The following is a 27,713-nucleotide window of genomic DNA, read 5'->3' as shown; positions in this document are numbered from 1 at the left end:
TTGCCCGTTTGACCCAGTTCTGAGGATCTTGTTCTTTTAATTTCCGGAATCCTCGGAATCTGGAGCTGAATCCGATTCTTCGGTCACAAAGTGGACTTGTTTTGTTTCCTCTTTTTGTTTTCACTTTTTAAGACGCTGTCTGAGAAAAGGGCTGGTAGAAGGTGGAGTTATTGTCGGGTGGTAACCGGTGGATAAAGGTAACGAGGGAAAAGTTGATGGTAATTGCGGGATTTCGAATCGGCTGACCCAAACGTGGATCTACTACTGCGGAATGGATTACGTTCCTGCGTCTGACCTAAATGAGGTTGCACTCCTACGGGAAGAATTTCCACGATATTTCACCTGGACCGAAAATAAAATTAAAAGAGATTTGCACCCTTGGCAAAGAAGTATTGCCGAGAAAACATTCTACGCGTTGTAATGTTAATCGCACTAACGGCAAAGATCATGAAAAACGTAGATATAACCACGAGAGAACTCCCCTTAGAAGAAAATTGTTAGATTAGCAAATAATGGTGAAAAATGTATTTTTTATTACTACTTGATCAAATGATGTATAGTTTGTTGTCGCTGGGGAAAAAAATCATTTAGTCGAGAACTTATATTCCTTCGTTACCCGAAAACATTTCTGTGCGTAAAAGTGTATGTAAATCTCGATTGATTTTTATCAGTGTGGTATTTTTAAAGGAAATAAGGATAAACAAGTATTGTGCGCAGTTTCGGGCTCGAGCTTCAGTTTCTATCTTACAAGACGGGATGGAATTAAGTGGGAAGAGGACAGCTTAATGGCTGCGTAAAAGAGATGTTAACGGAGGGTTATGAAAAAGGAATTGTATTTTAACTCTGGGAATTCAATGCGAAAAATCCGAGCACGAGAACACTGTAATTTACCGGCGAATTATTTCGAGGAATTTCTTACTCGCGTAATTTAACTCTCAGGGTGGAGGTGAATTTCCAGCAAATCCAGAAAATATTTAATTTTCATTTCCTAAGGATGAAGAATAAAGTATCGATGATAAATGTTATTTTGCGCTCTGCCTCGTTGTATTTATGCAATTTGGGCAGAAAAAGAGGGCGATAAGGAGTCAATTATCACCGGAGAATATATCTGAGATCTTCAGTGATTAGCCCATAAGACACTTTGCGTGTACCTGGCGATTTACTTTGATAAAACTTGATAATTAAAGAATTAACTCCCTAGTAGGCACTGCACCGATAAACGCGATTAGATCTTCCGGTCTGAAAATTCGTTATCCAAAAATGTAAATGGACCATCCATAATCCTTCCTGAATTTATCTGCGTTACAATGATCTATTTAATATCAATGAGTGAACCGTGATAAATCGGAATATCACGTTTCCAATTAATACTATTTATCGGGCTTATTGAGAGGCGGATGTAAAACACGGTAAATGAATTCCATGACCGGGGAGAGATCGGAAACTTCATCTCTCGGGCAAACACCGATTGATCTGATTTATTTAATCCTGATTTCAAGTGTACATCGCACCAGGTCAGCGCGGCTCCCATTCGCACGATTTATCGATTTATTGGTTTAATTCAGCCGAAGATAAGGGCGACGTGATAGGATCATTAAACTTTACGTCCCGCTTTACGAACATTGATTTATGCAATCTACATAATTCTCGCTTCGGGATCACGAGATTTTAATTAACTTTCTCCCGGTGCAATCTACTTTTTATGTCCTTGGTGTTAGAAGTTGTTCGAAGAAAGTCCGAAAAATTGGGGAATTTGAATACTAAAACTAGCTTTTCAATTTTGCTTCGTACTCACCGTCATGGCGTTTTCGGGATGTTCTCCAGGATCGAAGAGATCAGCCTTTCGGGGTGAAATGTCTTCCTTTGATAAGGTGGATTTTGAGTAAAACGAATTGTGTAAATATTTCACAGTTGCCTCGAGTCTCTGGAGTGTAAGTGCCGAGTAACGTTCACTATATAGGTACCACAAACGATGACAGTCAAGTAGTCAAGTACTGGAAATATCATCGATATCGATCTCGAAGAATGCTTACTGCGCCATTTAGGTATCTTCGAGATATCGATGGTATCTCGGAGGAAATCACGGATAGTACCTCTCGAGTAATCCCAGGTTTTTTTATTTATTTATTTTTTCTTCAAATTCAGTGCCATTCATTTATTCCAAGTTCCTCGTCGTTGATCATCGAGGGACAGAGGAACACTTCTTTTTTTTAGGAACTTCTTTATCAATTCGATTAACACTTTCTTGGTGTTCGAGATGTATTTTGGTATTTACGGGCTTTGCGATTGATCCGTCAGAATTTTTGGAATTTTTTACATTTTTCGGACGAGTCTCATTGAGTTCGACTCGCGGTCTTCCATTTTCTCTTCTATCAGCTCGCGGTGTTTTGCCTTTTTTCTTCAATGAGATTCGCTCAATTACGCCGAGTTTACGATTACTCAACGGATTACTCCACAGAGTGTTTCTACTCCTGCGGTCGTTGATACACGTATCTCTTGCTTCCGTATCGCCTGGTCCCACCTTCCGCCACGACTCGAAAACTCGGGGCAAATAAATAATAACTCGACACTTTCTCCTCTTTATTTCCCATATAAATGACAAAAAGTTTCTAAGCTCCTTGCAACAAGTACAGGTCCAATCGATCCTACCGATGCGAAAGAGTCGTCCAAAAATTCGGAATTACGATCCCTCCGGTCCACTGCATAGTTTCTTCTCTTAAACATAATTCTTTTCTCCATATTTCGACAATCAGAAATATTTTAAGTGCCATACCAAAAATCCTGGGATATCAATCACCGGAGTCCGTTTCATCGTTTCTTCATCGCCACGAAGAGACTGACTTTTTCCCTCTTCCTTAACTCCTCGTATCGTCCCGTTACTCACAATTCCCGGTTCCTGAAAGTAACTTTTCCTCCTGGATACTTCGATTATCATAAATATTAACCTCTCCCCAGAATTGCTTCTTCGCTTTCTTCTTCACTTTTTAAGAGGGTCACTTTTCGTTACCCCTGTCCTAAAGATAAGCGTCCGTTCTTCAGATTTTAACCATTGTAAATATCTCGACACTCCATTTTGTTTTTTTTTTTAATTTCAGCTTCCCATATTATTCCACATTTCCATTAAATGTCTAGTAAGATTCGTGGAAATCTCCAATTTCACTGAGAATTATTACCGGGAGGGGCGGTTATAAATTAACAGCGAATAGCCGATGCGTCGAGGGATCGCCCTTACCGACGGAGCAGACGAGCGTCGACCGCGGTTGGACGTAGCCTCGACGCGACTACATTCCGCCGTGCGACTATATGTCGGCAGATCTTACGCACGCCGGGCGACTCGCGAGGCGCGCGCCCTCTCTCTCGCGCGGCCGGGGGCGCCGCTGCGTCGGTCTCTCTCGCGCTTTCGCACCCCCACCAACTGTTGCTTCTCACCGGAGCCGCCCCGCCGGCACGCGTGAACGGCGCTCGTAATCGCGACCCGCGGGGCCATCGGTCCATTTACCGCTCAATGGGACTGCACGCAGGAAAAAAGGAATAAGCAAACTCGAAGGAAATATAGCCAGCGAGAGTTGACAAAATGCTCCACTCCCGGAGAGCTATCCGTAATAGTTAACGGCGCGGATCTGCGCGCTCGGCTTGGCGCCGGGATTTATGCCGCCGCCATCTTGGATGGACTATAACCGGCGGTTAACGTATTAGTCGTTACGTGTAGTAAAATTATACAGCGTTACTCTTGAGCGATATTGTTTAAATGAATCGTGAATATACGAATTATTATTGATGTTAGATAAATTAGGTGTCTGCGCGGTGGGATTTATGCCGACGCCATCTTGGATGGACTATAACCGGCGGTTAAGGTATTAGTCGTTACGTGTAGTAAAATTATACAGCGTTACTCTTGAGCGATATTATTTAAAATGAATCGTGAATGTACGAATTATTACTGATGTTAGATAAATTAGGTGTCTGCGCGGTGGGATTTATGCCGACGCCATCTTGGATGGACTATAACCGGCGGTTATCAGTCATTATGTGTGGTAAAAGTTTTGAAATGCATATGATATCCAAAAATAGGCGAATGATATTTTTGCCTGTCTTCATAAGATTATTAAGGGAATGGATGGGTTTGCGTCGATATGTCCTATAGGTCTCATATCTGGTGGAGGTTAGGATCGACTTCACTTTTGGGGGCGGAAATTCAGGAGAAAATTGACGTATGCGTTGATTGATCGCTAAAATTCTCCTCGGCAACGTTTTTTAACCTGGTAATAAATTGAATAGGTCATACGGGTTGTCATACTTTGAGGCGGAATTTTAAGGGGGGGTGAAAGCTTTCTTTCCTTTTCGGGCGAAATTGAACAAGGAAAATTGACGAATGGGATCGTCTGGTTTGAAGGGATTAGGGTTGCTGAATGATCGAGGGCATTCCGTGGTTTTATGAGAGGGAGTTCATGGTTTTTTAATGTCCTTTATGGAGGCGAATGGATGCTTAATAGGGGGGAAAAATCCTGATATCAGGGGGACTTTGATTCGAAACAAATATAAAGTATTAGAAGATATTCCGAAATGTAAACATGGCGTTCTTTAAAAAATTCAGAAAAATTGGCGCAACAAATATTTTTGCCTTCTGTCACTAGTCGATACAAAGTGCAGGGAAAAACCTGTACTTTGTATCGACTAGGGCTTGTGTGGTAATTTTAGAATGTTCGATACAGTACAGTTCCTTTACCTCGTCCTAAAGGGAAGGCGTGTAAAAAAGGTCCCCGAGAAGTTCCTCCAGAATTTCTGCAATCTTTTCGACGTCTCCACGTTAATCTCGTCATTTAATTTGCCACCCTTTCGGGGTAATGTTCCCGGTAATTAATTTTCCCTCAGAATTTTTTTAGAGATTAGTCTGCATTTTCCTGAAAATTAGCTCAAAACTGGTGAGTTTCTTGATTTTACGGTTAAATTGACAGAAATTTTGTTGATTCGACTAAATGTCTTTCTGCTTGTAAATATGTGCCCATAATTATGAAAGTGGTCTAAGTCATATATTTTTTGTTTCGAAATTACATTGAATTAATTTCGTTTGAAATAATATGGCGTGAAATAACTGATAAACTCATTTTTTTTTAAATTTTGACTTAGACCACTTTCATAGTTATGGGCACATATATCTATCGATATGGCTCTAGGGGAAAATATAAACGCGGAGTGGAGCAAGTTGGGGGAAAACTATTTTCCCTAGCGTTGTTTCGTCACGTGAACTAACTCGAAGGTTAGCTCGGGCTTCTTTTTAACTTTGCGCCTTATTGATCGAGAGGAACTTCGGAACTTCTCTCAGGAATTGGTAAGACATTACGATACTTTAACTTGCAACACGTGATCGCACAGCACGTGCGGCATGTCCCAAGAAATTCTTTCAGAATTCCAGAAAAATCGAGCAGTCCATTTTTCCATTCTTTCCCAAGCACGTAAAAGTCTCTCTGAACTGAAAATCACGAAAACGGTGACACTTAATGAGTTCCGATAATATTTCTAGAATTAAACCGTACATGCTAACGAAATTTAATGTAAAAGTGTGATTAATTTTTTACTGTAAATTCGAGACACGTTCAGAACATAATCTGTTAATTCTTCCCCAGTATCTGAAAAGCTCTCTAGACATTTTATCGAGGAAGTTTTTCTCAGCACCTAGTTGTAATAAAATTGCCGACCAATTAATGTCGAAAATTTAGTACAATCATTTTTGACTTTACAATTTCGGTGTAAAAATATGATCCTTCTTAATTAAATCTTATCCTTTGTTTCACCGAGGACAGACGCGAGGATATGGTCTAGAGATATTAGACAATTATCGAAGAGCTCGATAGGGAATCTTTACACGGTCGTGGTCGTCCACTTTTCGAAATTGGGGAGAGCCCACGTGCGTGTCAAGGGACCGTATGAAATATAATTCCAAGATGCCGGGGAACTTGAGAGATGATAAGATTAATGCGAGCACGATAATCGGAACGAGGCATCTCGATTTACTTCGGCCGATCGCGTAAATATTTCCGTTGGCAATGAGGAATAACGTTCAACGTCTCGGCCTGAACTTGTTCCTCCTTTCTAAGTCGGCCATATTGTCGAAAATAGCTCAGAAAATTCAACAGAGCCTACGCATAGGACGTAACATTGTTGACTACCATCAGCGATCGCTTTTTATCGATGTTCACTTCGGAGAGTTGATAATGCGAAAATGATGAAATTGGCTTATCTCCAAACACGGCTCTTTAAGTACTGTACTTGAAAGTTGCACTTAACTTCACGAGATACCGTGAATGTCTTTGATCTATATATAGTCTTTCCAAAATAAATTTCACTCTACAGAGAAAAGATATTTTCATGAAAATAGAACTGACTAATATTTCACTAAAGTCTCTTGCGACACTAATACTATTATATATTTTTAAGGGTCGATTTTTTTTTTTGGACAAGCTAGTAATTTGTTGCAATTTCTGCGGATACGGAGGAAGGCGCTTATGTGGAAAACTGCGCATTTATGGAGAGAAAAGATAGTAACGATTGTCTAGGATCTCTTTATCTCTCCACCTAAGTACATACTTGCGTAAAGAATGAGTATTTTATCGATTTCTGTCGACTAATGGGGATTGGAATGGCTCGTTGGCTGAAGTTAGCTTGTCTTTTCGATTATGGCCTTATGCCTCGGATTGATGTATGATCTTAATTGAGAGATTAGGAAAAGCTAGACTTCTGGCTTGCGTCATTCATATCCTTATTTGGCCTTAAGTGGTACGACAGAAAATTGGAAATTAGTGTCAATAGTCTCTGTAAATATCGCGATGAATTGACTGGCTCGGGTGAAGACACCATTAAATTTACATTAATTCGATTCCTCAACACAGTGTACAATAAATCGTGACAGACGTCAGATATTCCCTTCCGCCTCGGATGAAATTGTTTGTAAACCTGTAATCTTTTTTTTCAACATTTCACCCGTTATTAAAATTAATCACCTTTCATTTATACGGTTCTCTAAATTGTCAATGTACTTAATCAGATTTTATATACACCGTAAATGAGTTCAGCATGATTTATATTTAAAATTCATTTACGCGCTCTTTGATATCGACCGAGATTTTGTAATACAAAATGTCGCCGCGAGATGTCGTTTGACGTTGAACTCGAATTTTTCCGTTATTGTAACAATTTTTTTCTAGCGTATTTTACAAACTTTGTTTGGTCACTGTCGTATGAAAAATAACGATTTATTGTACTTTGTGAAAAATCAATCTCCACAAACGGTGTAGTAACTTTATACTGTTATTAACTATTGGTAACTTATAGGATACAGGTTTTATCACGAGTAGGAAGTTCTGACGAGCTAAACGTTTAGGCCAGCTGATCACGGATGGCGCCACAGTATTTCCTGATCTCGCTCTCTACAAAGTTAACGATATCTCTAACTAAACGTTAAGATTAAAATACCAACTAAGGCTCCTACTGTAACGACAAATAATTTCATAAACAACGTTAACGTAGTTCCTAAAAATCTGCAGGTATTCCTTACCGGTATGCTATCAGATATTCACTAGAAATTTTCAATTGCTTTCAGATAAAGGAGTAGATAACATTTAAAGGACGGGTCATATTTCTTAAATACTAGACAATTGGCAAGCAAGAATGCAAATTTCCATGGGCCAGCCTTTGAGCATTAATTACGATACGAAGCTCAAATCGGAATTTCAAAGTCACTCGTTTCTCAGCGGACCTGTTAATACTAGAGCTTTTTTATCATCGGCGAGATAACTTCTCCGGCACATCCCGATGTCCAAGGAGGACAAATCTGCCAAGTCCATTTTGAACAACGCGAAAACTTTGATTAAGGGACGAGAAGGTGCGTAAAATCCCTGATGTTAGCTTCTCCTAGTAGAATCCTGATAACGTCTCTTGTCGTTAGATTCCGCATTGTCTCGTTTGCTTTTGTCGCCACGTAATCCTGCACCTTCGGAAGGACTTCCGGTTTGACGATCTGCAGAGCTTCCGGCGTCAGACTCTCCAAGACCTAAAACGATGCCAATGAGAATTTCCATTTTGTAGATAACTAAATTTTCCTACAATTAATTCTATTAATCGGTGGTTTCGACCTCGTTCATGACCTCGCCGACTTCTCCGCCACCCATGAACTCCTTCAGGTCGAGGTCAGCAGACTCGATGGAGAAGTCGAAGTCGAAGGTCTTCATGTAAACTCCTCTGTAATATCCCAGGACGGTGTCCACGTAGAACCTGAAGCCGTGGATCCTTGCATCAAAGGGGCCACTTCCAAAAAGTCGAAACATGTCTCCCAACATTCCAGTCAAATTGTAATAGCCAGTGGCATGTATGGTCGGGATGGAAATGTTGAGGGTTACCGTTGGTCCGATCAGCGAAAGTCTTGCCCTGTCCACATTGAACGTCGACAGCTGACTTAACGTCAAATCATCCAAGGAGACTTGAACCCTGAAAATGGACGATGTTTTAACATCACTACAGACTGGAAAAACGTAGGTAACGAGTTGATAACGATAACGCAAATTGCTTCCTATTTATTTTAAAAGCTTCCTGGTAGGCGGCCAAAGGAACAATTTCCTCAAAAGAACATTTTTTTTTTCCGACTACAGTCATGTTGCGAATTTTTGCTTAATGAAAATTCCCCGCATGAAATGTTTCTTCGCGATCTTAATGGATGAGTTTTTTATTTTTTCTTCGGTTTAGCTTACACTCCGATTTCCTTGTTGTGCGTTTCGAAATCCAAATGGCGGATCTTGAAGGGCTCCATCGGAGGAAGTCCGAGGTCTGGCATGCCTTCCTGCATTTGTTCTCGAAATCTCTCCAAAAGCCTCCTCAGCTTGAACTCCAGTCCTCTCGAAGCAGCACTATCGACTGTCCTTTTTAGAATTAGTGTTACTTTCAAGAGGCACTCGAGGCTTTCGACTTACTGTAATCAGTCGTCGCTCTTCCGGCGTTGAGTAACAAGTTCTTCGGCTTTTCTACCGCATTGACGACTGAAACGAGCGGAACTACTTTAGGACTTCCTCATCGTCGATAACTCGTTTCCTAAAAGATCCTCATTAGGCGTAACCGATTTTTCTTATTTTCAGACCATGAACCCATAAAATCATAATTTACCTTTCAACTAACCGCGACGAGAAGAACTTTCGAGGAAGTAATGAGTTTTCGGAGTTATCCGTTTTTAAATTCCGAGTAAAAAATCAAGGAGACTTTAATACGCGGTTTCAAGATTTAACAAAGAGGACTATCGATTTACTTTTCAGAATGAAAAATTCCAGTCTCATTGTTTAATACTTAAAAGTCAAGCAAGTCCAGCCGAGGAAGCGTTGTCGAAATAAATCTCCGAGTGATTGCGCACCTCGAGCAAAACGATTTCACGTTGCGTTAGAACAAATAATTCAGCTATTTACCATAATCCGTGGCAGTGTCCGTGACTTGGTGGAGAAGGTCCTTTTGGCGTTGCAAAACTCCGGATACTGCGGAAAAGAAGAAGAAGAAAAAAAAAAAGAGAAGAAACTAAGTAGCGTACGACATTTACGAGCCATTGTCACCGATGGTGGCTTTACGCAAACGAGGTTTAGGTATAATATGTCCACTTTTGTCATTTTAACCGCAAAAGATTCCGACATGGATGGTTCTGTAATTCTCTCGATGAATAATCATTCCTTTATTGCCCTCGATGACATGTGCCCATAATTATGAAAGTGGTCCAAGTCAAAATTAAAAAAAAATGAGTTTATCAGTTATTTCACGCCATATTTAATATTATTATTAAAAAATATATGACTTAGACCACTTTCATAATTATGGGCACACATTATCCGACATGTGCATATTGACGAAAATTGTCTGCACCGATCGAAGAGAAACTCGAGCAGGTTCGACGAACCCGGAGAGAAATTAATTTCTTTTGCCATAACCGTTCTTATTGTTTCGGTTCATTTCATGCTTTATGGGGGAATATAAAATATTTACTTCTAACTATGGAAGCGAGCGTTTTACGACCTTGTTCCTTCCGATCCCGCGTAATTACGGCCTCGAGCAAAAACGGACACAAATCTGTTTTAAAGCGGAGCTGAGATTTGTATCTGCTTTCGGTATCGCCGTTGTTCATCTATGAGTTCATCCGGAAGCGGTAAACTTTGCTACGGTTGTTGTAGAAATTTCTTTTTAATTAACAAACTCGCTGGGAATGCATTTAGCGCGTTGTCATTCCCAGAAATGAGTTTTTTCATTTATTGACGGGTTCACTGAGAAATCTCAGTGATGATTGTTTGTACGTTGTTTTTGGTGCACCTTACGTTGTTATTCAAAGAAACGTGCGTAACTCGTGTACTTGACTCGTTAACCTGACAGAAGATTTTGACGCGCGAGAAGGAAAACCTATGAACATGATGTGAACATTGGTCAATGATATTTTCTTTTTAGTATTTGTGTAACCGCATGTTCTGCCTGATATCGAGAATCGGTTAACGTATGCGCTTTGACTCATCTATGAGCAATTTGATTTTATAAATCGCCGCCGTGACGTGCTCGAGAAAAACCGGCTTCCATAAACGTGAACTTGACTCTGGGATTTCTTTCTTCTCTCGATATCGCCGCATAAATAATCCAAGGATCTCAGGAGACTCGGTAGAGTTTCGCGCCAAGTACATCGAAGAGCATGCGCGAACGGTATGGGATACTTAATACGAAAGTTCGGCATTTCGCGTATCTTGATGAAATCATCGAAAAGGAATAGGGATGCAATTCTTTTTTTTTTTTAAAGAAGTACATGCGTAATTAGGTTCTTCCGATTTTGCTTCAACTTGAAACTCGGCTCGGAAACGAGCACCGAGTAAAAGTGTGAGTTCCACTCGGGAGTAAAAAGAAAAAAAGAAAAAACGAGTTCCAGGGCGGAATACGGATCTCCGCATTTCCACGAGGCTCGTTCTTTCTTCTCGGCTTGTTTTCCCATTCGTTATGCAAGATGGCGGGAGGCTTCGTAAAGATACGCCGAAGATTGCCACGTGCTCCAGAGAATTGCGCTGCCCGTAAATTCTTAGGCAATTATTCCTAAACGCTGGTGAAGGTAAGCCGAGGAATTGTCTAAAAATGACGAGAGTTGCCCGAGGAAATTCTTTAACGATTATGGTCCTAGTGTATCGTGAGGTTATGTTCGAATTCCATGGACCACGTGTCGAGCCCCACATGGTGCGTTGTTTTGATTGTCAGTGCACTGTTCTCTTAATTATTGACATTGAGAATGAAATAAAAATGATAGAAATAAGAAATAAAAATAATGCCCGAAACAAGAAGCGTCGATCACGCGAAGGGGGTTTTTGTAGCAAAAATGAATAGTATCTCGTGATTTCCCGCAATCTAGAAGTTTTACTTCCAACGCGCATGATTTCTTTTTTCTTTTCATTGAAGATCAAATATTAATCTTTATTCGGCGAGAGGTCAGGGATATTCGTAAGATAACTCGCCGATTATTGTCCAGTTTATGTCGGGTCTCGCAATTCGCTTATGAGAACATTGGGACTGGTTTTGCATCGCGTAATTCGTGCCTAAAGTCATTCATGGATGGAGGTTGAAGAAAGTAAACACAAGTGGTTTTAAATTTATTCGGTTTCGTGAGTCTCGCGTGGCACTGTTGTCATTTTCTTTTGTTACCCAACGGATCGGCAGAAGACGGGAAATCGTAAATGGGAATTTTCAAAATGTATTCTGCCTTGGTTCTTCCTTATTGCATAGTTTATGGTGAAAGATAAGTCAATCCGATAAGCCGAAATGATTCACTGGTCACTCTGCATTTCTAAATAGCTGCAGCGAAAAGAATTCATCATAACCCGAAGGAATCACTCGACTGACCTTTGTGCACTACTACGTGAGTCATCCCGTTATCAACTGCCAATTGGTATACTTTTTCATGTGCATATATCTGCATATATCTACATCTGAAACATTAACTAAATCGTCTCCCCATTTTTAGCACGTTATTTATTGGAATAGATTAAGAGGAACGATTCCGACATAATTATTTAGCAATATTAAAAGACATTGTGTATTCAGTCGTTGCATTGGACTTGAAATTTCCTGTTCTGTCCGTGCATAGGAAAGAATTGATTAATACGTGATAAAATTCTATAACGATAGTTCTATTTCAGAATTCATCAATTATTGTTCGAAATCTTAGTATAACCGCCTATTAGACGCGTTATTATGGGGAGGTTTTGTCTTAGGAGAAATTTAAAATTTCCGTTATTCGCGCCCTTCGAGTCCGCGTTCCTGATTGGTCGGACTTAAAAGAATGCAATTCCGTCGGTATGACAGTGCCCCTGGGCGCGTTTAACCTACAATTCGTGTGCGTTAACCGTCCTTAATAAGCTCCGTAGGTGAGTGCAGAGAAAGGCGTCGCGCCGGTACGCGGTCTTACGAAATCGGCCAATTGCAATGTCTCTTTAAAACACTTTCGCTTGCTCGAAATCAACATCCACCCGCGAAAGAACGTCACGATTGATCGATTGAAAAGAAAGCGCATCTATAATAACGGGCCCTTACAGCCATCGGGAGTTACAATAGCCGTGCCCCCCTCGCGATCGAAAAAACCGCGCGGTGCTCTTAATAATTCGATTTTCGTGGTAGTGGCGGTTCCAAATATTGGATTTCCGTCTAAAATGGACTCACAGAAATTCGTAGCGGTTGACGCGGCGTTCGTTATCCCGTTGAGAACGAGTGAAGGGCCGAGTTGAAGGATCTGCGCGTCCGCCATTTTGGATAGCGCTAGGAGGACGACCAGGAGAAGCTTCATGTCCTTGCACTTTTCGCGTCAGGATCGGTCCGCGCGACGAGAAGCAGAAAGACAAACTGGCGAGAAGAAAAACCGCGTGGGTCCTGTATATCGCGTGTGCGGGGACGATAAGTGAGGAGCGAAAGATGGTGGATTTGTGGTGGTAAAGGCGACCAAGCCGGCACCGTTGCAGTCGACTGACAACGGTCAAAGCGCGACCAACCGACGCTCTTACTGATCGAGTCGTTCGCGGATGACAAAACTCGCCACGAAGGAAGGATACAAAGATAAGTGGAATCTTTTATTCGAAGGATCTTCACGGCGGATCTTCGGGTCTAAACATGCAACGGGCGCGTCGGATGCGCGCATCGTTTTTAAATTTCAAACCGCGCGCGCAGTCGCGGTATTTCGAACGGCGGGCGAGGTTCGCGCGCAGCCCCGCGGAGCTAACCTAACCTTGATCCCGACCACGTGCAGTTTTTTAGCTGATTGCTTCGGAAATAAATACTGCTTTACGGATCTTCTTATAGATCTCACGGTAATAAACCCTTTTTACATGTGTAAGGCATAGAGAAAGGGGCATGTTTGAAGAACGCGTTTTGTGGGTATTCAAAAAAACTTTGTCAGCTAGGTATGTAATTTCAAGTCTTTGATAATAATGTTTGATAAAAAAATGCAGCTGATTAAATGTCTACTTCGAAGGTAAGGCAATGCTGCATACTTTAAATTTATATGCAGAAAATTGCAGAGTTAAGGAAAATGGGTATGTATATATTGTATATATAAAATCATACATTTTATATAGTTACTGGGTTCTTTTTTTAATTTAGGAATTTAGGATTCCCCCTTTTGGGAAATTTTTTGGTGGTGCTGGGGGCACAGGAAAAAGGAAGGAAATGAATCGAAGTCGAGGAGGAGGAGACTCGACGTCAACGGAGGACTCGTTCAAGGACTTGGCAAGGATACGACAGGTGCGTCAGTGGATTGCCATGATGCGAAATGTCGCAAATTCTCGTATAGTCTCGTAAGAGATCGAGATCGTAGATTAGGCCAAGTGGGGACTCGCCTTCGTTAACGACCATGCGTGGGAGGGTGCTGACTAATCCGAGTACCTGTGTAAATATTGTCGGACTGCCTAAACGAGAGTCCACAATGTTGAGACTACTCACGTGGTCAGGTAACGAGACAGGCGAGCAGTTCGCGTGAGCAGAGCCGAGGGGCACTCGTGCGGCCAAAAGACAATCGTCGACGTAATTCCCAGCTCTGGCGAAACGGCCGAATAATTATACCGATTAAACCTCTATGAAAATCCAGCGTACATAGAACGGTAGAACTGGGACTCGATAAACTGGTTACTACGTTGCAATTGTTCATCTGAAGTTTTTTTTATCAGGGTTTGGGAGTTAAAAATTAATTGAATTATTAGAATGAGAGTTTCATGTATTTTCGTATTCGTAAAGTACAAGTACATGTATGATGGGATTATAATTATAATCGAGGTTCCCATAGAATATTATGGCGAGCTGTAAAATTATTGGGCGTTTAGAATTCCCACAATCGCACCGTCCGGTTTATTTAAGGAGGTTAATGCTCTGCGTTGGCATTTCAGTCAGATTTGGTTACGGGAAGATTAAATACACAATCTCTTGTTTAAAAAAATCGCGCGTCAGAACACACTTGACATGATAATATATGCACACACGTGCGCGCTCCTCGAGTACATTCTCTTCCGAAGTCATTAACATTGGACCACCTCTTATGTAAAATATTCCTTTATTCAACCGAGTTAAGTTTGTTGCTCGAGTGTTAAGCAATTTGTATATGCCAGCGTTAGATCTTTGTACAAATTGAAAATGATCGTGGCGGGGAAGAGTCTCGCATTTGTATGCACCTAACGAATAATTCAGACCGTTGGTCGGCGAAAAGTCTCATTTGCATATTTGTCACGACGTGTTGACGATCGAACACATCTGTAGTGATCGTGAATCGAATTATATATCACGATTATATGGACTGACGTCCGTGCGATTACATAGCGTGACACTCGCTCTTACAATACACCAAATAATTATGCTCGTACGTGCAATTGTGAAAGCACACATCAAAAGGGTTCGTGACTCTTTTATATGCGGACGAAGTACCGACACGAGTGCGTTATACATTTTTATGCTTACTCGGTTTCGTGGGTACTGACAGTACGTGACTTGGCGAGAGACAATTGTATGTCGGTACATCTTGTATGTATTATATGAACTGGATGTACCAAATCGTTTCAAACTTTACTACGTAAATATGAAGGTTATAAGGAAGGTTCTGACACCCATGAAATCAGATTTTTTATACAAAAAATTGAAAATGACTTTTGCACCGCTCAACGCATAATCTCTAGAAATGAATTGCTCGGTAAAATGATTCTTCCGTTTGCTTGCATTAAAAAAAAAAAAAAAATAAGTGCTACAGTCTAGTGCTCTCAACTGATAACAATTATGGGTCGAAAAGGAGGAACCGTCTCGTTGTTGGTTGATCATATGGTGGCCGGTGTTTGTCTAGTAGATGGTGCTTGTGTGGTGGTCGGTTTTGGATAATGAAATCCATTCGGTGCGTATGGTGGTCTCTGAGGGATAGGATATATCGTGATGGCACCATCGGCTACCGGAGACGGCGTTGGCAGCGCACTTGACATCGCTGTCAATACTGTCAGCACCAGAGCAAATAACGCGACGAGTCTTCTCAGAGAAATCTACGGAAAACCGAGGACATTGTTGATTGAAAAAACCTTCTTCAAGTTCCCTTTAAACGAAAATTAAGGACTTACCATGGTGTTTTAGGTGCGTCCTCTTTGCGTTATGTTCCTCCAGTCTCTGGGTTACTCTGAGCCCGACGACAAAGCATCTCGAACTTTTATACTTGGGAGAGCTAGGAGGTGGACAAATATTCGGGTCACCATGGTCACGTGACAACTTGGGATGCGACAACGCACAGGTGTATGCACAATTGAATGGGTAATTCCTGTTCCCATGGAGCATGATCTTCCTGCTCCGGCGGTTTCTTCCTTTTGTCAAAACAAGACAGACCCAGAACTTGTTGACTTCTTCAGGGTATTTCCAGTCCATGGGAGAATTGCGGAGAATTGTGGGAAAAGATTAAAATAGATAGGGATAAACCGCATACAACTAGAGGTAATGGGATGCTTCATTGTTGGCTCCATGATAATGGGTATTCATTTGCAACGCCGTAAACGCGATAGTCTAGACAATGAGGTGTGTTTTTATTCACTTTTTTTTGTATCTACCTAACTACTGATCAGATTGTCAAAAAAAAATGCGTTTCAATTGATAACAGAATCTGTTGTGCTATCATATTCTGTGTATTTGATTCTATGCGAGGAGGCATTGACACTTCTTTTTTCTTTTTTTTTTGGAGGCAAGTAATAAGGAAAAAGTATCGATATTTTCGTGGTATCGGTTTATTCCTTCACGTAGATTTTTTCCTAGTTGTATTGTTTATCGCTATTTAAGGCGTTTAATGCGAGGAAATCAAGCCGAGGAAAGCGAGGTAGATCGCTCCTTTTCTGAACATTATATTATTTATGTGGTCGAATTTTGTTTATCGCTATTTAAGAGTGATATTCAAGTCTTAGTGATAGTAAAACATTTTCGAAAACGAAAGCAGAGCGGAACCGGTCCGAACGTTCACTTTCCATGAATTTCACCTGACTATTGGTGTTCGGTATCCTGACGCACTTCTTGAGAACTTGCGTTTTTTTTTTTTTTTTTCCCCACGCGTGTGCGCGTAGAATGTCGCAAATTTGGTTATTTCAATCGTAGTCGTGGGCACGGATTAAGAAATGAATCTTGCATTCGTTCGCATAAAAGTGCTATTTTTGTGAAATTCTGGGAGGAGGAGGAAAATCGTTTTCTGTGATTCTGCGAAAGGACTTATTATGACTCAGGTTGCAGGCAAAGGATGTTTCTTCCCTGTTTGTCAACTTGATTTACTAAATTACGTTTAACTCCTATTTACCAATATTTCACTTTCATATCAACTTAATATCCAACACTGATAAAATGGGTTGTGGAGGAAAAAACGGAGACTGTTATACAAAATGTATATTTCAACTGGGTAAAATGGGATTACAGACCCATAATTGAGGGAAAATTATTATGTTTTTCTTTGTCGATGATGTGACATGAAGTACGCTGAGAAGGCGTACTGTAACAACGAAAAGAAATACTTCGACGTTAATTCACCTAAGGGAATGATTTAAGTGATAACAATTCGAGCAATTCCATTGCAGGAGTCTTAATAATTTAAAAGATCCTACCTATCTCAATTGTACGCTGAGGAAAAATCATCGAGCCAGAGAAATATGTTATTAAATAATGCCAAAGAAATATCTGGTCAATCCAAAGAATAATTATTAGACTGAAATAAACTCACTGGAATTGTCACGATTCCGAAGAAACTTTGCATGGAATTTATTCCAGTTTATTTGAGGCAAATTATTCCCCAAATTATGAAAATATTTCTTTGGTACCGTTCAAGGAAAGATTTCTCTGGTCCGATTAAGTCTTTTTCTCAGTTTCTAGTTTTTGTACTAAATTACTGTATTTGTTAAATCGTGTTATTTTTTTGGGAATCAGGAGTGGAAGTTTCCGCACGTAGGCTGTCGTTCCTCTCCATGTTCTCGATAAAAGATTCCTCTTCCAGATATTTGGAGTCCGGTGAAAAGTAGATCACTCTGAAAGATTCAGTAAGACTTCTTTATCGAAGGACCGGCGTTAACAAATAGTTCACTTACAGTATGAGCAGCAGCACTGCGACCTGAGTGCCGAAAGTCAGCCAATAAATCGAATTCGGCATTGTACTGATGGTTGCATTGTACAATTGAGAGTACAATATTCCACTAAAGAATGGCACCGCGTTGTCGCAGACTGCGAGCATGGCGAAAACTTTTCCTGCGTCGAAAAAATATATATTTATATTGCAAAAATTACCGAAATAATATATATGTACAATTTGGATATTTACTCGCTCGAAGGTCTCTGTTAATTTGTTCTTATCGTAATTCTTACCCCTTTCTTGTATCGGGACCACTTTAGAAGTCATGGATCTCAAAGCAGCAGCGACCACTGGCCCAAGAGCCGCGACGGCAGCTCCTGTTAAATTGTTTACACAAGTGTTGAAACTTAACAATGCACAACTGGTTGGCCGATGCACCTGTCTGACTCCTTACCTGCGTAAAAAAGTTGAGGAATTTTCGCCAGGGCGAAGATGACTCTTCCCAGAGCGTGGGAACAGGCACCGACTGCTATGATAATGCAGTCGCTCATTTTCAAAAATTTGCTCATTATTGGTACGCCAACCAGGACCGCTGTTAAATAACAAAAGTAATGCGTCGTTAAGAACATATTTTTTAAATATGGGACGCGCATAGTCGAAGTATTCTCAAGGTACAATATTCTGAAATTTCCAGCACAATTGTGCCTGTAATTATGAAAGCGGTATGAGTAGGATAATTTTATTTAAAAAAAATGGATTATCGGCTTGACTAACCGACGACAAAAAGTGCCGACTGGAAGGTCCTGAATTGGCTGAAAGCTTTGACATCCCAATGGAACCTGAGTTGGGTGTAGAGATAGCTCATGGGTTTCTCATCTCTCTGGAAGGTGTAGAGCATCATGGCCACCATAAGTATCCATAAATAGAGTCTTCCGTGGTTAGGCCTCGACTTGAGCATGGTTCTTGCAGTTTCCGCCACGTGTTTCCGGTCGAAGAAGTCGAGGAAAATATTAGCTCCATCGAGCGGCTTCTGGCGCGAAGTCGTCTGTGCCTTCAGTCTTAAAATTGAATACAAAATCGCCATGGCGAGTAGGAACGAGTTGATGAGAAACATTATCGTGTACGAGGAGCTGACCACACTGTTGAAGAGGTACGAGCCCAGGGCGATTCCTGAAATCATGTAATTAAGTCCTATCTTATTTCCGGAATCTAGACGGAGGCGTTTATGTAAATACTTACCAGTGGGCATTGTGCTGAGGTATACAACGTCTAAAATGGTGACCCTGAAAGTCCTTTGTTTTACGGAGGATACGTCTGATATGTATGCGAAACAGCCCCCAAATATCGCCACATCACCGCCGAGAAATCCCATCGGCAAGCTGGCGGTATAAATGACCATGTTGAGATCCCAGGAATCGATCATGGAGTTCACGACGATCATCATCGAGTAGATCAATTTTCCAATTAGGCCCACGACTATCGGCATTTTTCTGCCTCGACGGTCGCTCCAATTTCCGAAAAACAAGGCCAGAATGATCGGCACTATGTGTTCGGCTATGTTGTTCCATTGGTGAAAGTCCGAGACCGTGATCTGTTAACAAATGATGTCATGTATTTTCCAAGAAATTTTATGTTTTATATTTTTTCCAAGAAATTTTATGTTTTATATTTTTTCCAAGAAATTTTATGTGTTTTATATTTTTTCCAAGAAATTTTATGTGTTTTATATTTTTTCCCCGAAAAAGAAAAGACATTCGCACTCTTCGTACGGCGCGGCATCGATGATGAAATCTTGCTCTTACTATGGTAATAATTGCACGTGTACAGTTTTTTTTTTTATTACGACTGTCGATTATTTTTCTGCGTGTATGTAGAAATTGAGAATATTCGGCATGGATAGTTATTCGGTTTCGGCGATAGATATCTGGCAATAAATAATTTTGCCGATATCGAGACCACCCAGGAATAATCCGAGATTATGCGATCGTGATTCCTATCGCTATTGATAACAGACCTCCTGCTGAGATGAAATGTCTAATTGTCATTGAAAGCGATATCTCGGGATCGTATTTTTCTCAGGGCACAAAAATGTACTGCAATTGACTCGGTGGCATTGAAATGGTACTTTTACAAAATGCTTAACAGCGAAACAATGTATGCCTGCGAAGGCACATATATCTCGTTCTTATCACGAACGACGCGCTGATTGTATAATCAAGGAGTCTTTTAACGTGATATCAGAGATTGAAGGAGCAACGTATCGATTTGAAGAACTTTTCAGTCTGAAACGTGGCAGGAAAGATAGTTATTAATTTTTTTTCTTTTTTTTTTTTATAAAAATTCAGTCAAGAAACTCGACTGAGTTCCGCGCCAAGTACGCATAGGAAGCACGTGCGAATGACATTGAGTAACTTAACGTCTATTTCGGCACGTTTAGTCCAGATTGCCAAAACGGAACCGAATTATTACACACCTGAACCTGCTTTTTTATCGTCGAGTTGGCATTCAGATTATTGCAAACTTCCTCGGAGAATCCGTGATTAACTCGGCAAGACTTGTGGAGAAAAAAGGCTTGTTCTACTACCGATGTGACCATGAATGCCATCATGTAGAGCCACATTGTGGGTTCCACCGTGATCAGTCGCAGCCATCCTAGATATTTTTCCAAAAAATTGGATAATGACGGCCTGGGTTGCCTCGGCTGGAAAAAATGACGTTTCATAAACATTTCATATTTTAGGATATTTGGAAGCAGGCTTCTACTTCTTAAACATATGTTAAACATTTATAATATCGGTTGTGCATTCGGTGCACAGGTGTATTGATTTTCCGACACTGTTTTACAAAATTAACGGCAATAAATGAGATAATGGAAACGCGGTCGTCTTTTATGACATGTCATTTTTGTAGGCGGAAACAATAATGACATGTTTATGATCTACGTGCAGAGAACTCGTCGGGGCTCTTGCAGACAATCAGCAGACATAATGCATTTAATCCTCAGATATGATGCATTGTTGCGTGATTTGATTTGGAATTATTCGTAGATAATGATTAAGCCGTTGCAGCATCTCCATTTCTGTGTCAACGTATGCCCAGTTTTATTACCCCGATGAGCTTTGAACTCCTCGGCGTTATCTTGTATTGTGAAAAAATTATCGGTGCAGGAAACCATAAACCCACATATATATATATACAAACTGTTTCCTCATAGTTATAAATTTACGTATTTTTTTTCCCAATTTTTTTTTTCCCAATTAAATTCAAAATGAAAAAAGAAAGACGAACCGTTACGTATTTTTAATAATGTCATTTTCGGGTATATAATTTTCATCAAAAAATATAAATTTACGTATTTTTTTTTCCCAATTAAATTCAAAATGAAAAAAGAAAGACGAACCGTTACGTATTTTTAATAATGTCATTTTCGGGTATGTTAGACTGAAGATTTTGTATTTTCGTGTCCTGGAATTTTTCACAAAGGTATAATTTCCTAAAATATGATTATATAGTTATCCTTACCTCAAAATTTCGAGAGTTCACGTTCATGATATTCTGAATAAAGTGTCGAGGCCAGATTGAACGTTGCAATAACGCTCCGGTTTTATTTTCAAGGATGTGTCACATGACCATCGTAATTTGCAAATTATTGTCTTGCGTTTGCTTTATCAAAGTCCCATCGGACTTCTTCGGTTTCTGCTCGGCTCCGAAAAGACGTCGGCGGAATTACGTGCAAGGCTTTGCAAATAATTGTAAAATGATCTTTCCTATCGTCCGTCCTGAGCAGATTATTCACGATTTAAATAGACTCGTGGAAGACTTGTACACAGATAAAAAATACGGATCCTTCCGAGGTATTTGCTCGATGGATAATCAACCAAGAGGCTCCGTCAATTTTCTTAAATCGGCGATAGTGTTGATAAAAAAGACACCGCCGGGGATGCTATCTTTGATAATTCCCGACGTTGATAAAACAGAAAGGGCTTTAATCCAAATATTGCGAATTTCGGAGTCGCTCGAACAACTCGCAAAGTTGGTTATTAAAAATTAATAATTGTTCACGCGGCGTTATTACCGTGGCTATTTTTATTCACTCGAAATTCAAGGCAACAAATTTTATGATTATTTAAATAAATCACTCCGCTCGTGTAAGTGGGAGTTAATGTCAAAACCAGATTGGTATGTGCAACGTTAGGACCATTTTTTTGGAGTTCTTGTTCTCATACCGCAGAAACTCGTTTCCTGCGAAATCTAGGCCGAGTAAAATTGACTAACGAAAGTTGAGAGGGGAAATGCCGAATGTTTGAAAGGGCAAACGCGAAATACAACTCTAATGTAAATTTGCTATAGGAGAATGTCAAGCGAACAATATCGCGAGAAGAATAAACCATTTAAACATTTGACACGGGAAGGTGTTAATTCCCACTGATATGCCATTCCGATCAGGCAATTGATTAACGGATAATCTAATTAATCGCGGTGAATTACGTATCCGTTAAACACTTTTCTTTACCGTCTATAATTTATACATAATTTAATTTGGTTCAATGAAATTTCTTCCTCAGAGCAGCGATGATTTTTCACTGTTCTTTTCCACGAGATCGAATTTAAAAAGCGCGCCGCGTAATGGCGTCGGGGGCGCCATCTGTGAGTTCCATCGGCAACTTCGGAGACACCTCTTGCATGACAGCATCGACCGTCGTCTTTTATTCTCCACTGCACGATTTACATTGACTTACCCCGATTTACCCCGACTTACGTGATAGTCTTGACAAGAGTGGTATTCTCCCAAGAATTATGCAACTCGCGTGCGTTGCGCGGTGTGGTTATCAGTAAACCGATGGATCGATATCAGGGTTGCTTCGCGATAGGGCGTCGCGGTGGAGTTCGCATCAATGAGAAAAATCACCTCTGAGTTCCTTCACCTTGAAAGTGCATTTACTTCGGACGATAGTCTTGAAAAATCTGTTTTCCGGCATGGAGGAACGTTCGCCGGCGTGTTCTCTCCGTTGGCATCGGAACGACTACTGAAAACGTGGTCGGCCGTGCGCATGTGCACGCGGACGTAACGCGGGAAAGGAGCCGGCCATCACGTGGCGGCATTTCGGGTTTACGAATGGCGAGTGGAGAGGTTAGGATTCGAGAGACTCGCCATTCCGAAGCACGTTTTTTTAAGACTCGAAATGTGGGAGATTTGAATTTCCGAAGAGACTACCGCTGGTATTTCGATGGGAGGGAAGGGTATTTAAATAGAAACTGTTAATTGTGCCCATAATTATGAAAGTGGTCTAAGTGAAAATTAAAAAAAAAAATGAATTTATCAGTTATTTCACGCCATATTATTTCAAAGGAAATTAATTCAATGTAATTTCGAAACAAAAAATATATGACTTAGATCACTTTCATAATTATGGGCACAATTCACGGAATTAAACACACCTTTGGTGTACAAAAATTTTGCCAAATGCATTTATCTTTCCTCAATTAACGGCACTTAATTTATGTGAGTAAAGAGATCATGTATGGTGAATAGGTTCAATGGGTGCGTGATATGGTAGATTTAGATTTAAATGTTATTTATATCCTGCACAATTCAAGGGAAACGATGATATTCACTGTCCCGACGAGGGGGAAGTACGAAAACCATTAATATATTTTAAATATTAAAATGTTTTAACATAACGCACACCTTGTACATGCTTCTCTCCAGAATGTCCAATGTTTGTCTGTCATTTAGGAGACATAAAAATAGTCAGTTGACGACTCATCTTCAAGGCTGACATTTTCCACTGTACAGGATAATATATTCAAAAGTAACGGCCCTTGCATTTTGGTGTCAGATGTCATTTTAAAATTTAACGCGGTTTACGTAATATTGTTTTCTAGTTGTTCTAACCTTTTCTAGGTGCGATACTTTATGTAAGAATTAGATAACTAGGATTGAAAGCAAGCGAGTACGGGCAGGAAGTGATCGAGGTACAAGGAAGTACGGGAAGTGCAAATATTCTGACTTCTTTTTTTTTTTTTATGAAAAAATGTATTTCACGAGTTTATTGAGAAAAATGCTCCTCTCGTTTCGTACCGTATGTAGGTGTAGGTACGGTACAGATTCAACTTTAGGCCACCGAAAATACATACATCGAAGTTACTTTAATGGCTCTTAAACGATTCTCTTACGTCTAGCAAATTATATTTCTAATCGACATGACGTTTCATCGATTATTGACTCTCGACGCGGCATTTTAGTGCCTCGAATGCCTCTTCAACTTTCGGCAGAACAATTCCTATCTGCAAGGTCGACCGATAATGCTGTTAATTATTCCGGCCAATTAAAGTGAACATTAAAAAATAGATCTCTCTTATGAATACATGAAATAGTCGTGCACGTAAATCCTAAAAATACTAACCGACATGGCTACATTGAGGAGAAAACATTTCATTGGACCAGGGAAATATTTTCTTAATTTACGGAATAATTATTCACCATGTCAAACTCGAATGAATTGGATGTAACGCTTTTTTGGAATTATGACCTTTTTCTTTTTTGAGTTCATTTCAGCCAAATAATTATTCCTCGAATTGGCAATGTATTTTTCTTGGTACCGCGAATGTTCTTTTCTCAGTGTACAAGAAAATCATTGGCTCGATTTTTAATTACACGGACTAACTCTACGTATGTCTTTTACTCAAAGTTACTTATTAAAATTTAAGTTACCTCGTGCAAGTACTTTTTCACGCGTTTCAATTTCCCGTTTTCCGCGTTTTTACGCTCAAGGTGAGTCTTTTCTTTTCGGGAATGACTTCCGGCACGCATTTTCCGAAGTAATTGACGGCCTTAATTGTCAATGTCAACAACAGTATGGATCGACGATGCATCGGACAGCGTTGACAATTCTTTCGGGACTGGTTATCGTTTTTTTTATTCTCAAAAACTTCGTTCCCTGTTCGGAAAATAAATCTTAGACCGGACCTCGACGTGTTCTGGTCGAATGTTTTCAAATAATTATATTATTCTGATATGGCGCGTTATCGCTCCTCCGTTCTCATTCTCGTGGTAGATAAGGAATCGAATGATCCGCATACGTAATGTTTGCCGATCGCCTTTCGGAGTCACGATACACTTTCGGTGTATTCCTCTTTCCTACTATCACATAATCACCTAGCAATACGTCGCACTTTTCGAAATTAGCCGGGCCTGCCAGCAATAAGTTAAAACGTCCACTTACTCGAAGAACGGCTTAATTAAAAAATCTTAGCACAATTTCCCTCGAACTTGGATACCTTTTCTCGCACTGAACATTTTTTGTGCAGAAATTGCACAAATTTGCGCACGAATCGGTGAAAAGTTTCGTTTGGAAAGTTATGTCGTACGTCAAATAAAAATGCTGCTTTTTTCGTAATCGAGGGTAATCGTGTCATAAATCTTTTTTTTTTTGCAATTGCGAACAGAGGAATGATCGTTTCCTCGGTTCGTTCGCTTGGCGATTTTAATAATTGATCTTTGGTAGGCGAAACTAGAGTCAACGTAATCACAGATAAGGATTTCAAACGGCGATTCGTTTACACGTGCAATTGTTTGTTATCAGTCACTGCATTTTGGATCGACCTCTACGAACTGTCTAAATCGGACTGTTTTGCCATTTTGTGCACGTATACTTGTGCCCATAATTATGAAAGTGGTCTAAGTCAAAATGAAAAAAAAGAAAATGAGTTTATCAGTTATTTCACGCCATATTATTTCAAAGGAAATTAATTCAATGTAATTTCGAAACAAAAAATATATCACTTAGACCACTTTCATAATTATGGGCACATATAACATACCGTCGATTATATACATAGAAATAGGTATATGGATCCTATGCACGCTTTTATACGCTCCCTTCATATAGTACATGAAATAGATTAAGGCGTACATAAATTACCCACGTCTATGTGTCGTAGCCAGATTGTAAAATTCGCAGAGCCTTCGGAAGTTCGTAGTTGTCGATTTCGGGAATTTAACGAGTTATGTAGTATACCTGTACATAGTGTCCTTATGTAGTCGGCGTACTGTATGCAGCGATAAGCTGTGTACAGTAATGTATCGATATTGCAACGCGATGCAACATCTCTGTGATAGCATGCTGCATTTTAGATTATATACGACAGAATATAGATTCCTTTATACATTCATATGTATATATATATATATATTCATATAGTCTGATTACAGCCAGAGGATGAACTATGTGTCCGTTGTACGCTTCAATTACTTTCTTACTTCTCACTAACTTATTCGCCTAACACATTCCGTGGTCCCCTTCGATAAAGTCCCTACCGACGTTCGTATTTTTTTTTTCCTCTTTACGGTTTCGTTGTATCGTGCTTTTTTCTTCTTTCCTTTGTTTTGCGAAAAATCCGAGTCCCTCTTGCAATTTTTCCTGCTCAAAATGGAATTTTTCTTCCGGACCGTCATTATCATCCTTCTATACTTCGAGTACATTTTTGTATGTCTACGCAGGACCGGAAGTGAGCGTTTTCCGACCTTAATTTACGTTCGGCAAGAGAAGAATAAATAAGGGGAAATGAATCGTTAAAATCTTGACGGTTGAATCCTTGTCCGAAGACTACCGAACGTGTAATACGCGAACGTTCTCGGAGGGATTTCTCGGCGTACCTGTTAGACCAGTTTGCAAAAAGAAAAAGTGGAAGTAAGTACGCCTCGAGGGGCGAATATCGATGCAGAATCTCAACTGGAGCAATTATCGACCAGCGAGGAAATTTCCGTCCTTGGGGAACCCGTTTGTCCCAATGGGTACGAATAATGTAGATGGGAATTGCGGTGCTCTCCATTTTATCGGCGGTTGGTATCCGAGTGGTAAAGAAAGACGCAGCGACCTGTATTACCGGCTTTCGAGGTCGCGTCCACGTATCAGCAATTTTATATTCATAGAGCGAGTTAAAACGCTGGTTTCTTAGGAATTAGCAACCTGGTATCCGCAGTTGGTGTCGCAGTTAACGATAATTACTGATGTATTATCCTGCATTACCAATCCATGTACATACTGCTGAGGGATGCTCCAACTTGGATTATCGATTCCAATTTTCGAATCGACACTTTAGCAATTTTATTCTCACCAGCCGAGTCAAAACGTCGATTTCTCATCAATCAGTGACCTGATATCCTCGGTTGGTAATGCAATTTATATCAATTGCAAAGTGTGCATGACTCGGATTACCAATGTCGGATCTTCAGTCGACACATCAGCAATTTTCCTCAAACCGAGACAAAACGGGAATTTGTCAGAATTTCATGATTTGATATTTTTTTATTTGATATTTATGTCGTATTCATCTCAACAGCAATTTTGCTCAAATTGCTGATTAGTCCCCATTCAGTGGCCGTATTTTTTGTGGCTCGTTTCTTCTTCACATAGACGGCGAAGTACCCAGCAACTTCTATATCGGCACTTCGAGGCATCAGCAATTTAGTTCTTACCGAGTCGATCCATTGCTAGGTGACAATTTCTCTTCGTTGCAATTCGCCTTATCATCTCCCTGTTCCGGGGGGGTTTTGGCGTTATCAGGTTGCCTGGCCCCATCCAAGAAATACGTGACCATGCTGCCCTTGCCTTTGACTTGGATGCTCCCTCGACAAGTCATAGGATATCCTTTGGCAGCCAGGATGTCCCGGACTTCCTGCGTCACCTGGATCCCGTCCAGGATCCCCGTGGAGTCCATCCTGGAGGCGACGTTCACCGCGTTCCCCCAAATGTCGTACTGAGGTTTTCTAGCCCCGATAACTCCAGCAACAACTGGACCGATGTTGATGCCGACTCGCATCCTGAAGTTGTTGAAGCTGTGCTCGTTCACGTAGGACAATTGTTCCCGAATCCTGAGGGCGTAATCCGCCATTGCTGTCACGTGCTTGAAGTCCTTCATGTCGCAGGTGCTCTTCGTGAGTCCTGGAAGAGATCGGTCATGTTTGGTTAAACTGCCCAGAGAGAAATTAATTAATTAAGTAGGATGTAAACTGTCACGTTTCAAGTTCTCCCGTGGGAGTCATTGCTGGAGTATGGATTTATCGGGATTGTTGGGCTCGACGTTGGGACGTGAAATGGGTGTAATAATAGGACTCTGGCAC

General features: G+C 40.5%; 5 protein-coding genes across 10 annotated transcripts in view; all 5 read right to left on the bottom strand.

The window, feature by feature from the left end:
• The window catches only part of LOC105694555 (secretin receptor), a 29,256-nt gene extending 25,980 nt beyond the window's left edge, over positions 1 to 3,276 (bottom strand). The window contains exon 1 of the mRNA XM_012415351.1: positions 1,796 to 3,276. Coding sequence (XP_012270774.1) covers positions 1,796 to 1,801 — 6 coding nt within the window. The 5' untranslated portion in view covers positions 1,802 to 3,276. The remainder of the gene's footprint in view (positions 1 to 1,795) is intronic.
• A 3,123-nt stretch (positions 3,277 to 6,399) lies between these two features.
• On the bottom strand, positions 6,400 to 13,584 carry LOC105694585. The gene is made up of 6 exons (XM_012415420.2): positions 12,703 to 13,584; positions 9,444 to 9,509; positions 8,961 to 9,026; positions 8,742 to 8,904; positions 8,130 to 8,481; positions 6,400 to 8,047 (listed from the first exon to the last, which is right to left on the bottom strand). Exons 1-6 carry the CDS (start codon positions 12,824 to 12,826, stop codon positions 7,865 to 7,867), a joined length of 954 nt encoding a protein of 317 aa, XP_012270843.1. The 5' UTR covers positions 12,827 to 13,584; the 3' UTR covers positions 6,400 to 7,864.
• A 72-nt stretch (positions 13,585 to 13,656) lies between these two features.
• Positions 13,657 to 16,532, bottom strand: LOC105694584. The gene is made up of 2 exons (XM_012415419.2): positions 15,621 to 16,532; positions 13,657 to 15,545 (listed from the first exon to the last, which is right to left on the bottom strand). The coding sequence occupies exons 1-2, from the start codon at positions 15,916 to 15,918 to the stop codon at positions 15,352 to 15,354; spliced, it is 492 nt and encodes a 163-aa protein (XP_012270842.1). The 5' UTR covers positions 15,919 to 16,532; the 3' UTR covers positions 13,657 to 15,351.
• Positions 16,533 to 16,899: 367 nt separating this feature from the next.
• LOC105694563 (proton-coupled folate transporter) lies at positions 16,900 to 22,769 on the bottom strand. 4 transcript variants are annotated; one of them, XM_012415365.2, is made up of 9 exons: positions 22,327 to 22,769; positions 21,110 to 21,366; positions 20,061 to 20,288; positions 18,827 to 19,178; positions 18,362 to 18,757; positions 18,042 to 18,179; positions 17,881 to 17,964; positions 17,607 to 17,763; positions 16,900 to 17,546 (listed from the first exon to the last, which is right to left on the bottom strand). In XM_012415365.2, the coding sequence occupies exons 2-9, from the start codon at positions 21,134 to 21,136 to the stop codon at positions 17,420 to 17,422; spliced, it is 1,509 nt and encodes a 502-aa protein (XP_012270788.1). In that variant the 5' UTR covers positions 21,137 to 21,366; positions 22,327 to 22,769; the 3' UTR covers positions 16,900 to 17,419. The 4 variants fall into 4 exon arrangements, with proteins under 4 accessions (XP_012270788.1, XP_012270787.1, XP_012270789.1 ...); XM_012415364.2 differs by having other exon boundaries at positions 22,347 to 22,769; XM_012415366.2 differs by having other exon boundaries at positions 22,497 to 22,769.
• Positions 22,770 to 23,601: 832 nt separating this feature from the next.
• The window catches only part of LOC105694562 (adenylate cyclase type 5), a 66,770-nt gene continuing 62,658 nt past the window's right edge, over positions 23,602 to 27,713 (bottom strand). For all 3 annotated transcript variants that reach the window (XM_012415361.2, XM_012415362.2, XM_012415363.2), the window contains one exon: positions 23,602 to 27,534. In XM_012415361.2, the coding sequence (XP_012270784.1) occupies positions 27,065 to 27,534 (470 nt within the window). In that variant the 3' untranslated portion in view covers positions 23,602 to 27,064. The remainder of the gene's footprint in view (positions 27,535 to 27,713) is intronic.

This window comes from Orussus abietinus, unplaced genomic scaffold (genome assembly GCF_000612105.2).
Source record: "Orussus abietinus isolate OABI.00-Male unplaced genomic scaffold, Oabi_2.0 scaffold20, whole genome shotgun sequence".
Lineage (NCBI taxonomy): Eukaryota > Metazoa > Arthropoda > Insecta > Hymenoptera > Orussidae > Orussus > Orussus abietinus.
This window is presented reverse-complemented; position numbering and strand designations above follow the sequence as displayed.